The sequence below is a fragment of the Brachyhypopomus gauderio genome, chromosome 9 (assembly GCF_052324685.1).
Source record: "Brachyhypopomus gauderio isolate BG-103 chromosome 9, BGAUD_0.2, whole genome shotgun sequence".
NCBI classification, from domain to species: Eukaryota; Metazoa; Chordata; class Actinopteri; order Gymnotiformes; family Hypopomidae; genus Brachyhypopomus; species Brachyhypopomus gauderio.
The window spans coordinates 22444258-22466757 of record NC_135219.1 but is presented as its reverse complement, the minus strand read 5'-3'; the positions used below and the strand labels follow the sequence as shown (position 1 = coordinate 22466757).

General features: G+C 48.0%; 1 protein-coding gene across 6 annotated transcripts in view; it reads left to right on the top strand.

Moving 5' to 3' along the window:
* The first annotated feature begins 4880 nt into the window (after positions 1–4880).
* nhsl1b (NHS-like 1b) overlaps positions 4881–22500 on the top strand; it is a 57257-nt gene continuing 39637 nt past the window's right edge. For 2 of the 6 annotated variants that reach the window (XM_077017979.1, XM_077017977.1), the window contains exon 1: positions 4882–5220. In XM_077017979.1, coding sequence (XP_076874094.1) covers positions 5001–5220 — 220 coding nt within the window. In that variant the 5' untranslated portion in view covers positions 4882–5000. Of the gene's footprint in view, positions 5221–16119; positions 17110–17634; positions 17796–21757; positions 22136–22500 lie in introns of those variants that run through there. The other 4 variants (XM_077017975.1, XM_077017976.1, XM_077017982.1 and 1 more) reach the window with 4 other exon arrangements.

Below are 22500 nucleotides of genomic sequence, written 5' to 3'. Positions count from 1 at the left end.
AGCTGTTTCCTGACTATGTACAGAAGCAACATGTTAAAACTAGTATTATATCGATATTAATCAGCAAATAGTTACTGGTAGTTGGTAGGCTGGAAGACTGGTGAAAAGGGTCATCATAAATCTACCTTCAAGAAAGGTAATAAACAGGACAATAACAGAGGACATCTTTGAGGTGTCTATGTCTGCAACAGTGGACTCCTACTGGGACACTAACCAGTGCATTATTATTATGATTGAAATAATAAGAATTCACCCAAAGCTGTTGCTACCAGGGGCGATTTTAGGATCTGGTCTTTAGGGGTGCCCAGCCCCCAGTGCTCACAGAGGCACAATACCAAAGTATTGCGCAGGTGCAGAGCAAGGTTTTTGCATAATATAATATTTAAAAAATGTGTTGAGCCAGGGGGTGCTGAGCAACTTCACGGTGGTGCTCTAGCACCACTAAAAATACCCTAGCCTCGCCCCTGGTTGCTACCAAATGCATTTTTATTTTAAAAGTGTTCACAATTAATAAACTGAAAGTATAAAATGTAAACGTGTATTTTTCTTTAAAGTGCGAATATAAGAACAGAACTGTCATGTTACGGTCCCCGACCCCTCCCTTTTGGGCGTGTTTAACGTTGTCTGCGTCTACTCGTCTGCGTCTGTAGATCTCTGTGGGTGCGGGTGCGTCTTGTGATAGTCCGTCTCACCTGTGGCTCGTCTCGTCACGTGGGGTTTGTGTGTTCGCGCAGCGTCCTGTGCTCGTCGTTGTTTGAGTCACACATGTTCTATGTAATAGTGTTTTATGTGCGCTGTCTGCGCTTCGGTAAATGTAATAAATGTAACGATTTGGAAAGTGCAAAGGATTCTGTCTCGTCCGTCGCCTTGCGCCAAACGTTACAAGAACATTTTAAACTTTTTTAAACTGTAAAAACACTGCGTAAACTGTCAGTGACATGGACTAACTGTAAATAGTCACTGACACTGGATAAACTGTCCTTCTGCTTTTAGATTTCCGATTTGACTATCGTCGTTACCGGCACCATCCCACGCCATGTTGTTTTACAGTTAGTTAGACCGAGCACGCCTGCCTGAATTCAGTGACGAGGCGGGGGGTAAAAGTTCACAAAAAAATCGATCTTTGGACGTACGAATCGATTATCAGATCATCATATGCAAATCGATTCTGAATCGGAAAATCGATTTTTTCAACACAGGCCTAGACCATAAGATACCACGGTGACAAATATGTTACAAACACTTTAAATGGTCGGTGTGTTCCTTATATAAGTTAATCCTTCATTTTAACTCATACTATCCCTAAGTGACACACAGTACACTTCCTGGATGCAGTCATGTGACAGTTGTGAATTTGTTTGTACATGTGACCTCATTTCCAAAATGGTGGTGATTGGAACAATACACAAAATCTGCTCATTTTAAAAATGCCTGATTTTGTTTATAAAGGTATGTTCCAGCCCATTTAACTATTCTATCTTTTTAATAACATGTCCTATATTACATATATTCTGTTTTGACCCAATTTCTTGAACAAAATTATGAAAAAGAAGTTAGGAAAAGGTTCTTGTGACATATATGTCACATGGGGATTTTAACCTTCAGAGAGTTATGTAAGATGCCATGTGACATATATGTCACAATAAGAAAAATGCTAATAAGATAATTAATTCAATTGTTTTCAATCAATATTTTCTGATGTTCAATTCAAGGCATATTAAACAAATATAAACCTAAAATAAATTAATTTCAGATAAATTTTGTATTAAAATGTATTATTAAACAACTATTGCATAACAGTATATCGCTCCATGGTTTTATGTGACATTTAACACAAATAAGACTTTTACTGTATGTTTTCCGTATTTCAACATAATTTTAATGATTTTTAGTATGAATTCCAGTAAGCGATACAGGTGTTCAGGATTTACTCAATATCATCACTGGAGATGACAGTGAGTTTGAGGGATGTGAAGAGAGCTCAGATGAAGACCCTGAAGAACCACAAACCACAACCACAATTAACATCTCACACACACAAGACACAGTCACACACACAGTCTCTCACACACACACAGACACAGTCACACACACACACACACACAGTCCTCACACACACACAGTCACACAGACACAGTCACACACAGACACACACACACTGACACACACACACACAGTCACACACACAGACACAGTCATACACACACAGTCACACACACAGTCCCACACACAGTCACACACACACATACACACAGTCACACAGACACAGTCACACCCACAGACACTGACACACACACACAGACCGCTGACACACACACAGACGCTGACACACACATAGACACAGTCACACACACAGTCACACACACACACACAGTCAGACACACATACACAGCATCTCTCTCTCTCTCACACACACACACAGACACACAGACACACATACACAGCATCTCTCACACACACACATACACAGCATCTCTCTCACGCACACACACACACACACACACACACACACACACACACACACACACACACACACACACATATACACAGTCGCACACACACACAGTTACACACAAACACACCACAGTCACACACACACACACACACAGTCCAGACACACACACATACACACACACACACAATATGATGTAATTTTATATGGTTTGCACAGTTTTTATATGTTAACAAATACATTTGAAAAAGAATATTGTTAGTTTTAACCAGCAGTGTTGTTATAAATGCAAATAAAAGGGAAAATCTGATTTACTAAGAAAAAACTCACTCAACAAATCAACTTAATGTATTTTCAGACTAGGAATAAATATACCACAAAGACCCGATGTGGACATATTTGTAACATTACAGATCTTTGATACTAAAAGGTAAAATCTCAAAAAAAATTCAGAAATGTGTTCCTGTGGTCCATTCAGTCTGTTTTCAATCCCACATAATTTTCCATTAAGGTGATCTGTGTCTGGGAGCTTATGGGTTAACTGTGAGCTGTGACTCAGTTTGTGTGTATGATGAGGTAGTGTGTATGATGAGGTAGCGCGTAGGATGAGGGTAGCGCGTATGATGATGAGGTAGTGCGTATGATGAGGTAGCGTGTATGATGATGAGGTAGCGTGTAGGGGTGGGAATCGTTTACTATCTCACGATTCGATTGGATTCCGATTTTGGGGTCCACAATTCAATTCAAAATCGATTTTCGATTCAAAAAACGATTTGATTTATAAAAATTTCTGCTTAAGTCTTTAAAATCTGCATGATCTACTACAGTCTGCTTTGCAAGACAGAATGATCAAATACAGAAAATAAAGTGTCTTTCACATTTAATTAACAAAAATAATGTGCTTTGGTAAAATAAAATGCTTTTTGTTGTTACCAAAATTCTTGAGCTTCATTTTATGTTATGCTTTCTCTTTACTTATTCGAGTATCTATCTCCTGCGTCACTTCCTGACTCATCTCAAGTTTGAGATTCTTTTTGGGAAGGATTTTATTTGCTGCGGCGTTTTTTGCCAATTACATCTTCTGGCGTCCTTGGTTTCGTGTTTTTTAGGTTACTGTTGTTGTTTTGTTTCTTTCTCCCGTCTCACTACGGTTAACTGTTATTTTTCCCGCGTTGTATTTTGCGCGTTGTTTTTTGTTTCTATTTGCTCCATGCCCTCACGGTTTTGGTTTTTATTCTCTTGCGCGTTGAGTCTTCCGTGTTGTTTTGTTTGTTGTTCTGGGTCGCTGTGCGCGTTTCCCTCTCGCTAATACATGTGACGAGTGTCAAATTACTTTTGCCCGGCACTCGTGTCCACCCTTCTCTATATTATTTCACGCGGTGTGTACATTCCTGTGCACACCGCGTTACACACGCCTTGCACAAGCTACATTGTGTCAAGTTCGGTCTTCCCTGGCATTCGTAAATACCAAAATGAACCCATATTTTTGCCTTAAATGAAGACGGAACAGGTTGAATATCTCTTTCCTCCATCTGTTTTGAAACCTTTCCGCACACGAGTGTGTCCCCAGAACCTGCTGCGTAAGTCTCGCGTAATTTTGTAATTACGTAACGCGACTTTGAATCGATTTTGGGACATTTACAATCGATTCTGAATCGTAGTAAATGAGAATCGATTTTGACAAATGAATCGATTTTTTGACACACCTCTAGTAGCGCGTATGATGATGAGGTAGCGCGTATGATGATGAGGTAGCGCGTAGGATGAGGTAGCGCGTAGGATGAGGTAGCGCGTATGATGATGAGGTAGCGCGTATGATGAGGAGGTAGCGCGTATGATGATGAGGTAGCGCGTATGATGAGGTAGCGCGTATGATGATGAGGTAGCGCGTATGATGATGAGGTAGTGCATATGATGAGGTAGTGCGTATGATGAGGTAGCGCGTATGATGATGAGGTAGCACGTATGACGATGAGGTGTGTGTATGATGAGGTAGTGCATATGATGATGAGGTAGCGCATATGATGATGAGGTAGCGCGTATGATGATGAGGTAGTGCGTATGATGATGAGGTAGTGCGTATGATGATGAGGTAGTGCGTTATGATGATGAGGGTAGCGCGTATGATGATGAGGTAGCGCGTATGATGATGTAGTACGTGTTTTATGTCATACTTGGTGTTCCATGGGGGGAGTAGTGTGTGGGATCAAGCAGGAGTAGCACTGTTTGTGTTCTTGTGTTTGTGTGTGTGTGTGTGTTTGTTCAGGTGTGTCTGTGTTTGTGTGTGTTTATTTCATTGTTTGTTCGGGTGTCTGTGTGTGTTTGTGTGGGGTGTGTGTCTGTGAGGGATGATGTCGTATTTGGCTTGGTTATGTTTGTACTTGTGAGCGGTGTAGATTGGGGGGGGGGGGGGGCAGGAATGCAGGGAGGAATGTGAACTCTTTTGTGTGGAAACTTGACCACATTCAGAATGACCAACTCATAATCACTCAACCTGAAAACACTGACACAGACGCACACACAAAAAAGAGTGTTTCCTCAGTGAGGCATGTCCTTTTGCCTTATCTGTGTAGCGTGGTGGTCAGCTCTTCTTCTGCAGTGGGGTGTGAGTGAGGGTGTCCGTCCTGGAGTGAGACACACTTCCCTTCAGCGTCTCACTCACACTGCCGGACTTCCTTTCTCCTCAGGAACTCGCTTGTGTGTTGTAACGCTCGGCATGATCTTCAAAAACAAACAAAACAAAAACCTGCTATATCACCCCGCTGTGTGTAAGTAAGATCTTTGTGTTTTTTTTTCTAAGAAGCTCTTGGCCTGACCCGTGAGTACTGTTCCTTGGACTCATAGTTCTCCACACACCCCCTCCCCTCCCCCACATCAGATTCTCCTTTACCAGTGCGATAAGCTAAGCTGTTAGCATGAAAATGCTGCCCAGTCGTAGCGGAGTCGTAGCAGCTGTGGGTTCCACGGTGATGTCGGACTCTGGTCCTAGCAGCTGTGTGGGAAGCTGCAGTAGGAGGAAATGGTAAACTGGTGTGGGAAAGGGGCGTAGCCGAGTTCAGCCGGTGGGGTCGGCGGTGGGTTGTGGTCGGTGGCCATCGTCGCCTGCGAGTCGCAGCGGTGCTCTCTAAGGCAGACCCCACAGGAGGGGGGGGGGGGGGGGGGGGGCTGGGACGCCGTGTCGGCGCTCGACCTCGGTTTGCGTTAGTGGAGAATGCTGCGGAGGGGGGGTGGTGTTGATGCAGCCAGGGTGGATGAGTGATTTACACCACCGTCCTGGAGCCCGGAAGCACGGCTGTGGAGAGGGAGAAGAATGTTCTAGAAACTGGATGTGGAATGGGAGCTGAGTGAATGACCACCTCGGGGCTACGGGCTGCACTCTGTGTGTGTGTGTGTATGTGTGTGTGTGTGTGTGTGTGTATGTGTGTGTGTGTGAGACCACCATCCTTAGTGGTCTTTATCTGAGGAGAATTTAAAGCTTCTGATGACAGGGCCTCTCCCACTGTCTCTTCCTCACTACCACTCTGTTCCTTATCAACTTGGGTTTCTCATTCACCAGCTAAAGGGAGTTGGTCCTTCACAAAGCTCTCCCTTCCCAGTGGTTAAACTGTTCAGTCTGTGAAAGGTGTGTTTTTAAAGGTGTGTTTTCAAAGGTGTGTTTGTGTGTTTGTGTGTGTGTGTGTGTGTGTGTGTGTGTGTGTGTGTGTGTGTGTGTGTGTCTGTGTGTGTGTGTGTGTGTGTGTGTGTGTGTGTGTGTGTTAGGGGATATGGAGGTGGAGACTTCATATGTGAAGTCTTTGCTCTGTGAGAGTATGTGTGTGCTTAGTCTTTGTTCTCTGGAGACATTTTTTGAGTAAAATAAAAACTTTTGAACTAATGTCTCATTTACTTCTCATTTGCTTTTAGTACTGTGTGTTCTCTCCCTGCCTTGTGATTAAACTGTTCAGTGAGTGAGTGTGTGTGTGTGTGTGTGTGTGTGTGTGTGTGTGTGTGTGTGTGTGTGTGTGTGTGTGTGTGTGTGTGTGTGTGTGTCTGTGTGTGTGTGTCAGAGAGAGAGAGAGAGAGAGAGAGAGATCATGTGTGTGCATGTGAGGAGCCGTTCAGACCTGACTCTCCCTTTCTGGTCTCCTGCAGGTTATTAACTGTCATACCACTCAGCTTATTAAAGCTCTTAACTCCCCTGAGGAGAGTGTGAGAAACCAATCCTGCTTGTTTTGGCCTTTCCACCTCTCTCGTAGTCTTGTTTACTTTCCCTTTGATCCAGAGTTTGTTTCTCTGTTGATGGGTAGATCTGTATTTGGTCCAAACGTTCAGAAGGGTCTAAGCTCCTTCCTGCCTTGCTCAGGGCAGGTGTGTACAGTGATGTCAGGTGTGTACAATAATGTCATCAATGATGAACTGAAAAGTGCTCAAGCACTCTGTCAATCGTATGTTTGGTGGTGTGTGTGCGTGTGTGTGCATGCGTGTGCGTGCGTGTGTGTGCGTGTGTGTGCATGTGTGTGCGTGTGTGTGTGTGTGTGTGTGTGTGTGTGTGTGTGTGTGTTATCAGTGTCTGAGCGGAAGATTTGAGGTGCAGTGATTTGAGTTCTTAGACCACTGCCTGACCCGCCCCAACACACTGCCTGACCCGCGCCAACACACTGCCTGACCCGCCCCAACACACTGCCTGACCCATCCCCAACACACTGCCTGACCCGCCCCAACACACTGCCTGACCCGACCCAACACACAGGCCAGCACAGACTAAGCATCCTGCAGCTCAGTTTCTTCCAAAACCACGTGTTGGTGTGCTGTTATTGAAAGGGCAAAAACAACCTCTGTGTGTGTGTGTGTGTGTGTGTGTGTGTGTGTGTGTGTGTGTGTGTGTGTGTGTGTGTGTGTGTGACACAAACACTCGCATGTGTAGCAGTCTGAAGAAAGTGGGTGTGATATGGCCTTTGCTGATTAGAGGCCATGGTGGGAGGGCGGTTTAGATTTCCCTCCTCCGCCCCAAACAAAGAGACCGTTTTAGAGAGAGAGGGAGGGAGGGAGAGAGAGAGAGAGAGAGAGAGGGAGGGAGAGAGAGGGAGGGAGGGAGAGAGAGAGGGAGAGAGAGAGAGAGAGAGAGGGAGGGAGGGAGGGAGAGACAGGCAGGGAGAGATGAAAAGGGGATGAAGACCCCTTGTGGGAGTGTGTGTGTGTGTGTGTGTGTGTGTGTGTGTGTGTGTGTGTGTGTGTGTGTGTGTGTGTGTGTGTGTGTGTGTGTGTGTGTGTGTGTGTGTGTGTGTGTGTGTGTGTGTGAAACGTGGCTCCCCACACACATCCTCAGTGTTTGGTTCTCTGCTTTCATACTTATTTTGGTAGTTCATAAATCAGCATCCTGGTGAGACACAGGCTGACAGCTGCCGTCGGGGTTTAAATCCGGACCGCGCACGTTTCCCCAGCCACACGGGCCTATGGCGCTGCTCCGGCCTGATCTGGTCCCGCCTGGAACGGCTGCTTGTTCGCGTGACCTCGGCTGTTCTGGGGCCTGTCACCAGAGCCCTGAGAGATGGCATAACTGACCCCGGCTGTTCTCGGATCAGCCCTTCAGCTCCCCGGCACTGCGGGCAGCGTCAGAAGCGTGCATGTCTGAGCGTGCGCCTGCCGACCGGGCCGCGTGGAGCGGTGCATTTTTGAGGTGTTTGGCGTGTCGGATGGGTCTGTTTTGCATGTGCGTGTTCTGCAGCAGACAGTTCCCAGCTGTAGCGGGCAGAGGGGCGGCGTGGAGTCAGCCGTTCTGTTGTCACGGTAACAGACGTCTGGCACACGTCTGTCTGCTCAGCATAGGGCGGGCCAGACAGACACTCCCAGCCCCCATACTCTCTCCATTTCCCTCTCTCTCTCTCTCTCTCTCTCTCTCTCTCTCTCTCTCTCTCTCTCTCTCTCTCTCTCTCTCTCTGCCTCAACCTTGTTGTCCTGGTTTGGTTCCCCTCTCATAACTGGGGCTGTAGTGGCCGTGTTGAGTGTGAGGGTGTGCAGGCAGAGAGGCGCGGGCGAGGGGGGGGGGGCGTTTAAAGGGTGCTTGTGTTCCCTCTGCCTTGTTTATCTTTTGGCAGGTGGTGACGGAGGCAGGGAGGTGGAGGAGGCTGACCTCTGACCTCTGGCCTCCGCCGCACACACCTCGCTGCAACAACAGCAGTAGCGCCTCCTCCGCCACCTCCACCCAGATCTCTCTCTCTCTCTCTCGCTCTCTCACTCTCTCTTTCACTCTCTCTCACTCTCTCTCACTCTCTCTCTCTCTCTCTCTCTCTCTCTCTCACTAAGGGAATTGCTAAGGGAACACCACTAATAATAAAAATGAAGAGGAAAGACGTGAGGATAAGTTAGGGCTGGACGATGTGTTTACAACTTGAATCACGATATATACATTTTGGTCGATACAATATAGTTGTGTTCTTAATGTGTTTAAAAATCATATCACTGTTATTGAAACATTTTCTATCATGATACATATTGATATTGAATTATTGTCCAGCACTACAATGTTATTGTATACTACATAAAACAACAGTAACAGAAAAAACACTAAATATGTTAATAGACTAAATATTATTATTATGTAGTAAGAGGTGTGGTGTGTGTATTTGTCTAGAGTGTGTTACTCTTTCTCTCTCTCTCTCTCTCTAAATAAGCAACATGGAGAACTCCATGCTGGCTTCATTCTCCTATTTTGCTCCTGTTATTTCATTTTCTGCCTCAGTTCACAGCAGCAAAACACTTGATTCTCACTATTCTCATTATTCTACTTATCAGTTTCTTCAGTCTCCTTACTGGGGTTGGTTTGTTGTTTTGTTACACTGTTCAGGGCACATGGTAAAATATTGACCCTAATTTGACATGTTAATATATAAAATACATTTTTTGGATTTTGTGTATAGGTCACTTTTTTTAGCATTATTAATGGAAGCTAAAATAAGAATTTCCCTTCAGACCTGTCAGGTGGTAGAGTGAGCTGTGTGTGTGTGTGTGTGTGTGTGTGTGTGTGTGTGTGTGTGTGTGTGTGTGTGCGTGCGTGCGTGCGTGCGTGCGTGCGTGCGTGCGTGCGTGCGTGCGTGCGTGCGTGTGTGTGGTGGAGTGGTGGAGTGGACAGGGGGAGTGTGTGTGTGTGTGTGTGTGTGTGTGTGGTGGAGTGGACAGGGGGAGTGTGTGTGTGTGTGTGTGTGGTGGAGAGCCGTTAGGATTTTGGGCAGGTTGCCAGGAGCTAGCAGCAGCTCTGTGGAGTGTGAGTGGGCGTGGCCTGTCCGTGTGTCTCTCCTGCTGACTGGGCCTCTTCCCCCAGGATCCTGAGGGACGCTCCCGCCCTCTTAATATGCTAATCCCTACCAGGGATTTATAATTATAATATAATTGATGTGATTTTGAGACGTGGTGATGGTAACCAGGATGTGAACACAAAGGTCATTGTGACATCGTAGCTGTGACACGTACATGGTTCCGCGGACTCCTCCACGTGTGATTGGCCCACGTGGGATTGGCTCACCCTGGGTTGGATGTAATAAGCTGTGAGTGTTTGTCACAGACGGATTGAGAAGTGCCGTCCTGCTGTCCCGCATTCTCGTGATGAGCAGGCTGCATTCGTTCTGCGGGAAGGAGACACTTCCACAAACACACATACACACAGCCCCTCACACACACTAATGCTGTGTTGTGAAAACTTGAACTGAGGCTCTAGCATGTGTTTTCTCTCCACGTGGCCCCGGTGAGCGCTTGTCAAATCTTCATGGCGGACACTTCAGTGTGTGTGTCTGTGTGTACAGTTGTGATCAAATTTATTCAACCCCCAATGCTGCGAAGGGTTTTATGGAATTCAGTGCACATTTGTAATTGTGTTCATAATGAAATCTTACAAGGACTTGTTAAAGAACTAAATGCAACTAAGATAGCATCAATTTTTTTTGTCATAAAGTATTAAATGGCCTTTTTGTGATTTCTTCATTGACACAATTATTCAACCCCTTTACGACTACCACTCCTAAGAACAGAGGTTCATTCCAGTGTTTTCCATCAGGTATTGAAAACATCTGTGGATGTCAACGAGCAGCAATCAAGCATGATAAGCACCAATTAGGCAGATTTAAAAGGACTGTGATACTCAGCTCCTTCTAGACATCTACTGGTGTGTTTCCAAGCATGGTGAAGGCAAGAGAATGGTCCCAGAAGACAAGAGAAGAGGTTATTGCTCTTCACAAGAATGGCAATGGATATAAAAAGATTGCGAAGTTGTTAAATATTCCAAGAGACACTATCGGAAGTATCATTCGCAAGTTCAAGTTAAAGGGCACAGTGGAAACGTTACCTGGTCGTGGCAGAAAGAAGATCCTGACCGCGACTGCTGTGCGCTACCTGAAGCGTAATGTGGAGAAAAATCCCCGCGTGACTGCTAAGGAACTGAAAAAAGACCTGTCAGATGTGGGCACTGAAGTTTCAGCTCAGACAATAAGGCGCGCACTGCATAACGAAGACCTCCATGCCAGAACGCCCAGACGCACCCCCTTGCTGACTCCAAAGAACAAGAAAAGTCGACTGCAGTATGCCAAAAGTCATGTGGACAAGCCACAAAGGTTTTGGAACAGTGTACTGTGGTCAGATGAAACTAAATTAGAACTGTTTGGGCCAGCGCTATGTTTGGAGAAGGAAGAACCAGGCTTATGAACAAAAGAACACCTTGCCTACTGTGAAGCATGGCGGGGGGTCAATTATGCTTTGGGGCTGTTTTGCTTCTAATGGTACAGGAAAGCTTCAACGTGTGCAGGGTACCATGAATTCCCTTCAGTACCAGGAGATCTTGGAGGAAAATGTGATGGAGTCAGTCACAAACCTGCGGCTTGGGAGACGTTGGACCTTCCAACAGGACAATAATCCGAAGCACACATCCAAGTCCACTAGAGCATGGTTGAACATGAAAGGCTGGAACATTCTAGAGTGGCCATCGCAATCACCAGACTTAAATCCAATTGAGAACCTCTGGTGGGACCTAAAGAAGGCAGTTGCAGTGCGCAAGCCTAAGAATGTGACTGAACTGGAGGCTTTTGCCCATGAAGAATGGGCTAAGATACCCATAGGTCGCTGCAAGACACTTGTGTCAAGCTATGCTTCACGCTTGAAAGCTGTCATAACTGGAAAAGGATGTTGTACTAAGTACTAAAAAATAATGTCACTAGGGGGTTGAATAAAACTGATAATGATGTGAGCACAGTAAAGACATTTGTGGTTATTCCATCATAAATATTATGTTATGTTTGTCTAATTTATAAGTGCCTCTTTGATATAATTGTAAATAAGATGACTGAAATGATCAAAATCAATGTCAAACTGGCCAAAACACTTTATTTCAGTGGGGGTTGAATAAATTTGATCACAACTGTATATGTGTGTTTCTGTCCATACATACGTACGATACCTTGGCTCACATGGGACACTTAAGCTTCTCCCTGTTGTGCTTCCTCTGTGTTTGCTGGTATCAGAATGGCAGTATTTTTAGACACTCCACACTGTTTGAATGAGGATATGTGGAGGTGAGTTGAACTTTGTGGACGGTGTAGCTCGTCCTGCTGCGTGCCTTAAAGTGCTTAGTTCCGACGTCCTGAGGTAAAGTGTTTTTGGGTGGAAGTGGTGACTTCTGCTAATGAGTGTGTGACTGAAACTGGTCCGGTGGTAAGTCACGGTTCCCTGGAATGAAAACGTTACGAGAAGTTCTCTGACACAGCGGCAGGAAGTGTGAAGTTCCTTGAAGCCTCGCTGACTTAGTGTTCTGAAGTGTGACCGATCAGGAATGCATGGGTACACCACACCCTGTCCCCGCTCCACCCTTCACACGTCTCCACCCTCCACACACCACCTCCGACCCCTCCTGCTAACAGAGGCGAGAGAGAGAGAGAGAGAGAGAGAGAGCGGTTGTGTGGTGGATCGTGCCGAAGGATGTGGACAGATGAAGAGACTCCACCCATGGACGGGACTGCTACTGTACAGGACACTGGGAGAGGATTCAGGCAGGAAAAGACTAACAGAACGGGCCGAGGAACAGATGGAACCTAGACAGTGACCCTGACTTTAACCCAAACACACACACACACACACACACACACACACACACACACACACACACACACACGCCTCCTTCTTTTCCACAGCACCATTCGTATAAATCTTCTTCTGTCTAACGTGTCTGTCTCCTAATGTCTCTAATTTTTTTAGTACAGCGGTCATAAATATTCTTTGGTATATTCCTCTAACATTTGTCATCATATCAGTGTTGGGGACGTCAGCCTGTAAAAGTCGTTCTGAGAGTGGATTGTCTTTCAGCACGGCGGTGAGTCATTAGTGAGCACTGGGGAGTCATCCGGGCATAAGAGGTGTTCTTGCGTCAGGCCCGATCGGGAGATAAGCCGTCCGACTGGTTCCGCACGCCGCCTTTTGTCCCTGCCTACTCCGCCATCAACACCGGGGGGGCAGGACACCACACGGGCATCCTGAGCACCATTCATCTCTGCTGGTTGCAGAGGGGTCAAAGGTCAGGTGGGAGGGGGGTCAACACCTGCCTCGCCCCCCTAAGCTTGGGCCCTTCGGCTAGGCTGCTACTCGTTGACCGTGGATTCTTTTGAAGTGAGGGCTGGGGGAGGGGGAGGGGCCGAAACGCTGAAACCTGAGGACCGGAGGAATTTTCGTGGCATGGAGATAGAGATGGAGGAGGAGGGGGGGGGGGGGGGTGGACGAGCTTGGACAGTCATGCCTGAAGGCTTTATACCCCGAGGAAGATTTGATTCGGAAATGAAGTTACGGTTGTGTGGGGCACACAAGTCTAATTACTCGAGAAAATCAACTGTTTTCACTACAAATTGCTAAGCAATTTCATGCTTCTGTGTGCTTTGGTCAGATATGGTAATGAGCCATGCCTGTCGACTCACAAACTCCTCCCAGTTTTTTCTCCACAAGCCCGATATCTTTTACTCTACCTCCCCCTAGTGGTTGCAGTATAAAACACAGACAGCCATAAAAGAGGTCCCTCATGACTTCATAAGACATTTAAAGCCTTTTTTGTGGTTTAGTTCTGAGACTTAATGTGCTTCGTGTTTCCTCGTGTTTTTTTTGGTAAAAGTTTAGGATTGTGGTGGGTGAATGTTAAATGCACTGAAAGATCTCAACGCTGCATCTCGGACTGAAAGAATGTTACTCAGGGTCCCACGATCTCTGTGTTTACATCTGTCTTCCTCATCCTGCTCAACTTTCATGTCCTCTCTTTCTCTCTCTCTCTCTCTCTCTCTCTCTCTCTGTCTCTCTCTCTCTCTCGTTTTCTCTCTCTCTCTCTCTCTCTGTCTCTCTCTCTCTCTCTCGTTTTCTCTCTCTCTCTCTCTCTCTGTCTCTCTCTCTCCCTCTCGTTTTCTCTCTCTGTCTGTCACTCTCTCTCTCTCTCTCTCTCTCTCTCTCTCTCTCTCTCTCCTCAAATGGCATTAGCTGATGAGTAAGATGTTTTGAGGTTGCGCAAGATGGTGTTTTGTCTGACCTGTACCTGAGAAAGTGCCTGAGCAGGGCGTTTCCTCGGTTACCGTGGAGCTCAGGAGGCGGAGCCTGTGCCACACCCAGACTCCATGACACCCAGGCGCCCGTAGCAGTCCAGGCCTCTAGACTGAGACGCGTGAAGCCACGGTCCAAACTGCTGGGCGTTCACGGTCCAGACTGCTGGGCGGTTCACTGCTCACTGACTCACTGACCAGAGGAGACCGAAATACGCCACAGGACAAAGTGACTCATCAGCATGTAAAACAAAGGAAAACAAAAGCTGTGTTTAGATTTTTATTGCCCTTGATGAAAGCACACGCACAGCACACAGTATCTGTGTGTCAGGAAACGTACTGTCGTTTAGGTCTCTCTCTGGACAGACCGGCAGAACTCATCCTCTGGGTACAAGGAGACTTTATAGTTTATAGTGAGGAGACATATAAACCATGTGTATATGTGATATGTGACCATGTGTAAGAAACCAGTGGTCATGAAAATCCTTCAGACCCGGTGTACGCCAAAGTCCCCTGGCGTAACGTTACTGGCGGGTATCGCGACATGTCAGATCGCGAGTATAACGTCAAGCTTGTTCTTTGTCAGAGATTATATCATTGCCAGTAAATGTTAGACTGAATGAATACTGGGACATATGATAAGGGTAAGGTTTGTGGAATCCCATTGGATATCCTCCAAACGTCTCCACGCCTGCCCGCGGGGCCATCCTCGGCCACGCCCACTCCCCGGGGAGCGTTCTCGCGTAAGCCTAGCGGCCCGAGCACGTGTCGCTCACGTCGCCGTGCGAGTGGTGGGGCTCGGTGGCAAGGCACACGTGAGATGGGCACGAAGACAGGAAGAGGGAGGGGCAGACAGCCGGGAGAATGCTGCTGATTGGTGGGTATTTACGTAGGCCTGCTTCAGAGGTGAAGAAGCCAAAGGTCAGGGGTCAGGCTGAGGTGTTTTTGCTTGGAAAGTTGCAGCTGGTTAAGCATGTGAGTAGAGAGAGTTGCTGATGACCCTGATGGGATTTTCATTAGCTAGGGTTAGGGTCAGCCCTAATCACTACCACTCTATGATTTACATATGGCCCCTATGCACTACAGCTATACAACCTGCTCTCCGATCCAGGTCATTATTAACCGTTCAGGGGGGGTGTAGAATGTCTTACCTTGTGTCACTCAGGAGTCAGGACAAAGGTTGTGTGTGTGTGTGTGTGTGTGTGTGTGTGTGTGTGTGTGTTGGAGAGTTTATGTAGATTATCAGGTGTGCTGTTATTCTAGATATGAATGGTGTTTTTGTAGACTAGGCCATAAAGGATGGGGGGGGGGGGGTGTGGCAGCCTGCTGGGCTGTTTAATGATTAAGCTGCAGTGGTGATATTTACTGAGCTGAGCTGACCACGGAGCTACAAGGCTAAATGTGGCCACTGTAAACACGGGAGTGCTGGCCACAGAGAGCTCACACACACACACACACACACACACACACACACACACACACACACACACACACACACACACACACACTCACACACACACACACATTTGCGTGAAGGCGTGCCCTGCTCTTTTCTGCTGTTGAAGTAATCCCTGATACGTGTGGTATGGTGGGGGCCTTACAGGCTGCAGTAGAGCTCTGCTACTGTAGAGAGGCTGTAAAGCACTAAAAATCACCTCTCACCTCTCAGCCCAGCAGGGGGGGGGGGGGGGGGGGGGGGCTCACACCTCCACGTGAGAGTGTGTGTGTGTGTGTGTGTGTGTGAGAGAGAGAGAGCGCACCTCTGCACCTGTTTTTAGGTCATGCTCAGGTTTCCTTCTCATTATTCCGCTCTGTGGCTCAGATGATGTGGGCTGTGCTGGGTGTTTGGGATTCCTGACAGGGCTGGTCCATTCTACCACCTCTCCCTCCTGATTGGTTGTGCCTCTGTGGACCTGCTGGACTCCAGAGATCCTGAACCAACCGCACAGCTTCCCCTCTTCCCCTGGAACACCCCCCCCCCAGCCCGGGCAGCACTGTGCCCTGCCACCTGGGTGGTGAAGTGGAAATGAAGAGTCCGTTGCCATGCCACTGGCGGAGGCGGGGCAAAGATCAGAGAGTGGAGAGGGGAGGGGAGGGGAGGCGGGGTTTGGGGGTTGGTGGGTTGGCCTTCAGCTCGCATTTCAGCAGCACTTGTGCTGTTTGTAACCGTAACCTCACGGGGAAACAGAGCGGACACTATCCCCCAGCACAGAGTCAAACGCGCACGGCCAGGGTGAAGTCCACACTCGTGTGTGTGTGTGTGTGTGTGTGTGTGGGTGTGTTTCCCAGCACTCAGGTGAGTTACTCGCTGGCTGGTTTCCAGTTGATAAAGAGCCGTTGGTTCTTGGTCGGCTCTTCCTGGTCATCGGGCAGACGGGCAGCGTTGCTGAGCGATCTGACGTGGACCCCACCCAGAAAGTCCCGCTGACGCCGGAGGAGTCTGGAGGGACTGTTTCTGTAAAGCCCCGTGTCCGGGGTCGTTGGGCCGAGGCGTGCGCGTGTGAGCTTGGACCCGGGACTACAGGGGCGGCGGTACCGGGACCCGCCTGTCGCTCCCAGCGTGGTAACCAGCGCTGCTCCACTCCCCATTCTTCTTCCAGCCTGTTGCTTCGGCTAATCGCATCTTGCGGGTTCTGTGCTCTCAGACCCGCGGGCCGGGTGGAACCGGGCTCCAGGAGAGGGAAGCGGCATACGAGAGCGCCGTCCGGATCTGGTTCTGTGGTTATTTTTTGGACAGGTGAAGTCTTCCTGCTGTGGGAGGAAGGTTCTTTAGTGGCGCCGTTCAGGAGATCTTTGATCGCGTCTGGGACGTTTTTGCTTTGAACCCGCGACTTCGGATCGACCCCGAGACGGTTCGGCCATGCGGCCGTGAGTGCGTCTCTGCCCCGCCCCCTCCCGCCGCTGGGTGGAGGATGAGGAGGGAGAAGGTGTCGGTCGGCGCGGGTGGGGTGAGGGAGGGGGAGGCCGTCTCCGTGGCACGCGCCCTCAGCTGGCTGACAGGGGGGGCCCGGCGTCGCTCCCACAAGCTCTACCGCAGTTACCAGGACCTGCAGGCACTGACACGGACAGCCACGCGGGCCCACGAGCAGGACCAGGACGACTGGGTGTACCAGCCCCAGCACTACATAGGTGAGGGGCCATAGAGCGTGTGTGTGTGTGTGTGTGTGTGTGTGTGTGTGTGTGTGTGTGTGTGTGTTTCCACACACGTGCTCTCCTGTCTCCTGCAGCTGTGTGTGTTTTCTGACTCCTATTGTGTCTGGAGTCATTGTGGTCAGCTCTCTAAGCAGGAAGTGAGGGAGAGTGTTTACGCGCGGAGAACTGGGGCTCTGTCTTCGGTTTACGATAGCTCAGCCTTTGTCCGGACATCGTTGACACATCTCTCTTATCCCCAGGTGTACTGAGGCCTGGGGGGGTGAGTGGGGAGTGTGTGGGGGGGGGGGGGGGGTGAGTGGGGGTCCATGCCTCAACGCAGGGCAGAGGGTTTGCTCACTGAGTCAATGTAACAGTCAAGAAACAACAGGAGACCAGGGTGAGGAAACGGGTGATGTCACCGACTGGTGGCGATGTGAGTGTGGGCGCATGCTTGTGTGTGTGTGTGTGTGTGTGTGTGTGTGTGTGTGTGTGTGTGTGTGATCCATTAGTACCCACTGTACACTACTAATCTGTAGATACAGCTGCAGCACCATGTTGGGGAAGTTCATTTGTTTTCTGCATCTAAATATATGGAATGTGCATTTATATAGTGCACCTATATATAGTATATTTTGTGTGTAATGACATTTCTGGAAACATATAATCATTCCAGTGTATGCAAGGTAAGCTGAGCACTCATTGTTTTGTTGTGATTTGATTTTGAATTTGTAAATAATTAAACATTTTTCTCAGTAATGTAACGGTATTGTAAAGTTTTGCAATGAAACTGAAGTTGATTCGTTAGCTGGGCATTCTCTGACTGTGTGTGTCAGGATTCGGTCATTTTAAGAGTCTGGTGTATGTAGGATCTGTGGCCGTAACTGGATGCCAGTAATAGAAAAAGGGCTTGAGGCATGTGGGGCAGCTGCTGGACACTCTGGGTCCAACCTCGCCGGCGCTGGGGGGGGCAGAGATGCTGGGCTCAAATAAACCCCTTTGTCATGTGTGTACGAGAACACATGTTGCACTCCATTTTTAAGCTCATGTCATCTCAGTATTGCTGTGAGTGTGTGTGTGCGTGTGTGTGTGTGTGTGTGTGTGTGTATGGGAGTAGGGCAGTATCTCCATGCTGGCTGTAATGAGGACATCACCATGCTGTGACTCTTTTCAGGCTCATAGCCGAGCATGCTGGATGGAGGAATCTTAGTGCTGTCTGATTTACGTTGACCGCTCACCCTCTGACCTCTCACCTTTCACCTCAGCAGCCTGTTAACTGCACCTGCCATCTCGTTGTTCAGCATTGGTTATTAAAAGACTGTAATAACTATACATGGGTACCCGCGGGTCCTTAAAAAGTCTTAAAATGTCTTAAATTTAGTTTTCCATATTCAAGGCCTAAAAATGTCTTAAAATGTCTGGAATTTTATGAGGGGAGGCATTAAATTATTATAAGTGTGTGTTGTTCAGTTGTTCTGGCGCGATGCGAACTTTGCCGAATCTAGCGCTAATGCAGAAAATAACCGCTCCAGGGTCCTAGTGCTAGATATCTAGCATTGGAGTATACGGCCTCAACAACGTCAACAATTTTCGTTCGCCTTTTGTTTGTGTGTGTGTGAGGGAGAGACACGCACACACACACACACACACACACACAAAGAGGGGGGATGGGATTTCGTTGCTCATAAAGATTATGTTGCACTGCATTTTTTTTTTTGATGAGGTCAAAGGTCGGTTTTGTCTTTGCTTCCTTGAAGAGTTTCGCCATCCGTATAGATTTTTCATTGATTATTTAAGCACCGTAAAAAAAAAATAGTTGATGAATGATTTAAAGTCTGCTTAAATAAATGATATAGTAGCACACGATGAAGAGAACAGCATGCATGCCTAACCCAGAATAATCCCGCAGCTGAGACAAACGGTGTCAGGCTATGGAGCTGCAGTGAGGTGTCCTGTGCTGTCCTGTAAGAGAGATTGTCCTGTTGCAGGACGGTCATGGCTCGCCAAAGCAGGAAATCTCCCTCAAAATCCCCTCAGTTTCAAACACTCACAATCCTGACACTCGCTGCTGCTAAATTTAAAGCATGTGTTTATATTCTTGGCAAGCCGGAGCGGTGCACATGTAGCTAGTAAAGCTGCAATGAACGTGCGTCTTGCCCTCTTGTTTTAAATAGAGCCTGTGATTATAGGCTGTCAGACCCGTGTAGTAGACCCATCATTTCAGAGTGCCGGTTGCCGAGGGATAGGATGTTTTGCCAGTCACTATGGCGACGTGCCGAGTGTTTGTGTGGCAGTCGCTATCCTCTCTGGGATCGACTCGGGGGGCCTTGAGCAGGCGGGGAGTTTGTGGGATGATTACGCCCATCAGCTTTTGATTAGCGGCCCTAGCCGAGTTGGCCGTTAAGGTGATTAGATTTTTATGTTTAGTCGGCCGGTAAGATTTTTATGGTTTTATTTATCTATTTATTGGTTTGTTTGTTTGTTTTGTTTTTTTGTTTTTTTTACAATAGAATCAACTGTTAAATACATCAATTAAAGCATGGGGGGGGGGGGGGGGGGGCTACAAGTGTGTTAAAGCTAAGTTATGGCTTCATCAAAACCTCCCCCACGTTAACGTATCTACTGTAACAGACAGGAAATGTTTACACCTCATTAGTAGTACAGCATGCAAATGAATGCAAATGTGATACTATGCAAATTTGGAAATGCAGAGCCGGACAGGCATCGAGACATCTTTGTTCAAAGGAAAGGCAGACCACTGAAGACGGTGACTCATCTGTAGCTCATTCCTCTCTGCTCCTCGTCAGAGACGTGCATAGATGCTTGTCTCTGTTTTATCGCCTCCAACTAGTAGAATCAGTGCTACGGCACTGCTGTAATTCCAGATTAGCAGATTACATTCAGGCTGCGACTGGCCAGCTGTCAGCTGTTATCTTTAGCTAGCCGTCCGCTTTAGTCAACTGTCTGTTTTACTTTCTTAGTGTTTCTAACGTTTATGGTATCAAAGCAGTGCTTCTCCTTGCTGTATAAAAAAACCTCACAGTTCTTTTCATAATGTTTAGTCATATATTTACAATATTAGATATTACTCGAATCAGAAGATATTTGATACAAATACATAATAGCCTATTAGCGTATTAGCATTTGTATCGTTTTGAAATGATTGTCCCTAGATCTGGCAGACAGAGGCCGGTGTGTTGAGGGACATTGTTGAGGAGGTTACACTGGAACTACCCTGAGGCTTGGCGGGGTGGAGGTGTCTTCAGGTCCTCCCAGGCAGCCTTACGTAACAAACTCCTCTCAGGGTCTCCTCCTGTGTCTGTACTGACATCACAGATAAACCGTGTGATAAAATACACGGGTGTGCACACAGACCACAGCGCTCTGGTGTTTACCACATCGAGGTCGGCTCTGATAAGCTGCCCTCTGTGGGCAGGAAAGGCGGCTTGTAGTCTCTGATGCGTTTCCTCTTCCAATGTGTTCGGTTTGGGAGACGCGGGCAGGATGCGGGCAGGACGCCTCTTCCCACTCCTTATCTGACCCATCTCGCCTCCTTCTCACCCCGTCTCACCTCGTCTCACCTTGTCTCACGGCTGAGTTGCTGTGTGCTGTGTGTGTCACCATTCACAAGAATTATTCTCAGGGCTTGGGTTTCAGGAAGCTCCATTCACTGTGAAACGTCACCAAGGAGGAAAACTGGTTGTTCTGGTCGACACTCTGCTCAGTTCCGCCCTTCACACGGGGTCACACACAGCTGGCCATCATGATTCCCACAGTCTGCGTGTGGAGAAGTAGAGTTGTGCACACACACACGCACGCACGCCATATTTGTTGCTCTTTCTCTCTCACACACACACACACACACACTCTTACACACTTACATGAATGTAGATATAAGGGTGAAGCCCACTTCAACAAGTTCCTTCCAGGCTGTAATGGGCTGATATTGTTTTTACCCAGGAGCCCCCCAGGTGGTTACCTGCCCCTGGGTTCTCCTTCATGTCAGTGGGGGTGTGGAATATGGAATATGGCCAGTAGGAGGGGCTCTCGTCACCACACCAGTCATTAGCAGCGGGAGACTGCCTAGCCGATCCTGTTATTTAGTGGAAGAATTAGATGGCTTTTCAAATTAATAGCTTTGATTCCCAAAGCTGAAGACAGCTTGCATTTTCTCTTTTTTTTGATTGGCTAGGATCCCCCCCCCCCCCCCTCCTCCGGGCGGGTCCATGTCAGCAGGTTTTAGCTCTTCTCTCTCCAAGTCAATCAGCTCTCCCATTGGAAATCAATGGCACTCTTAGGGCCTGATGGGTTTGTTTCCGTGGCGTTCACACTTTGTTATGGTGACCAGACTCACGCTCCCCTCCCCGCAGTGCGTCAGGGGGGAGGAGTCAGCATCTCCACGGCAACATCTCAGCGTGGCCCTTAAAGATGCCTGGCTCCTCACGACCTGCTACTACTCCAAACCCGCCTCCAGCGTCACATACACTTCGAACGTGTCTGAACCACATTGGGGTTCGTCGTGTTGTGTTTTCCAGCGGTGTGTCAATCAACAGGAGGTTTACAGGGGGACGGGGCATGGGGGAGGAGCTTCAGTGTCTGTGTGGTTGGTGGGGGCGGGGTTATGCCATTATGCTTTATCACAGTGGTATTGGCAGGGGTAAGCCCTACCCTTGCCTGAAACTGCTGACTGCCCCAAACACACCCAGTGTGTGCGCGCGCATGTGTGTGTGTGTGTGTGTGTGTGTGTGTGTGTGTGTGTGTGTGTGTGTGTGTGTGTGTGTGTGTGTGTGTGTGTGTGTGTGTGTGAGGAGTTGGGGGAGTGTTCGTGGTGAGTGAGTTGGAGAGTGTCAGTGACCAACGAGGGTCAGGCAGGATGAGTCAGTGACACGGTGCACGGGTGCAGAACTGGTGTGTGTGTGTGAGTGAGTGTGTGTGTGAGTGTGTATGATGGCGGTCAGTGGGTGCCACTCCAGCCACCCTCGCAACCTTCCTGGACCTTTAGCAAGTGACATGTCCTGCGTAAAAGGTAAGACAGTGTGTGTGTGTGTGGGTGAGTGTGGGTGTCTCTGTACTTATCTGGACGTTCCTCTGCTGTGTGTTCTAGGCAGGACTAGATGTTTCTTGCCGCTGTAGCTCCCAGATCTCTGACCTAGACGAACGTGTTGGTGATTGTAGAGTTGAGTGTGTGCCAGGATGAAGTTCACCTCTGAGTAGGCTGATGGAGGCTGTGGTATATACCCCACCCCTAACTTCTCTCTGTTAGATGGAGGCTGTGGTATATACCCCACCCCTAACTTCTCTCTGTTAGATGGAGGCTGTGGTATATACCCCACCCCTAACTTCTCTCTGTTAGATGGAGGCTGTGGTATATACCCACACCCCTAACTTCTC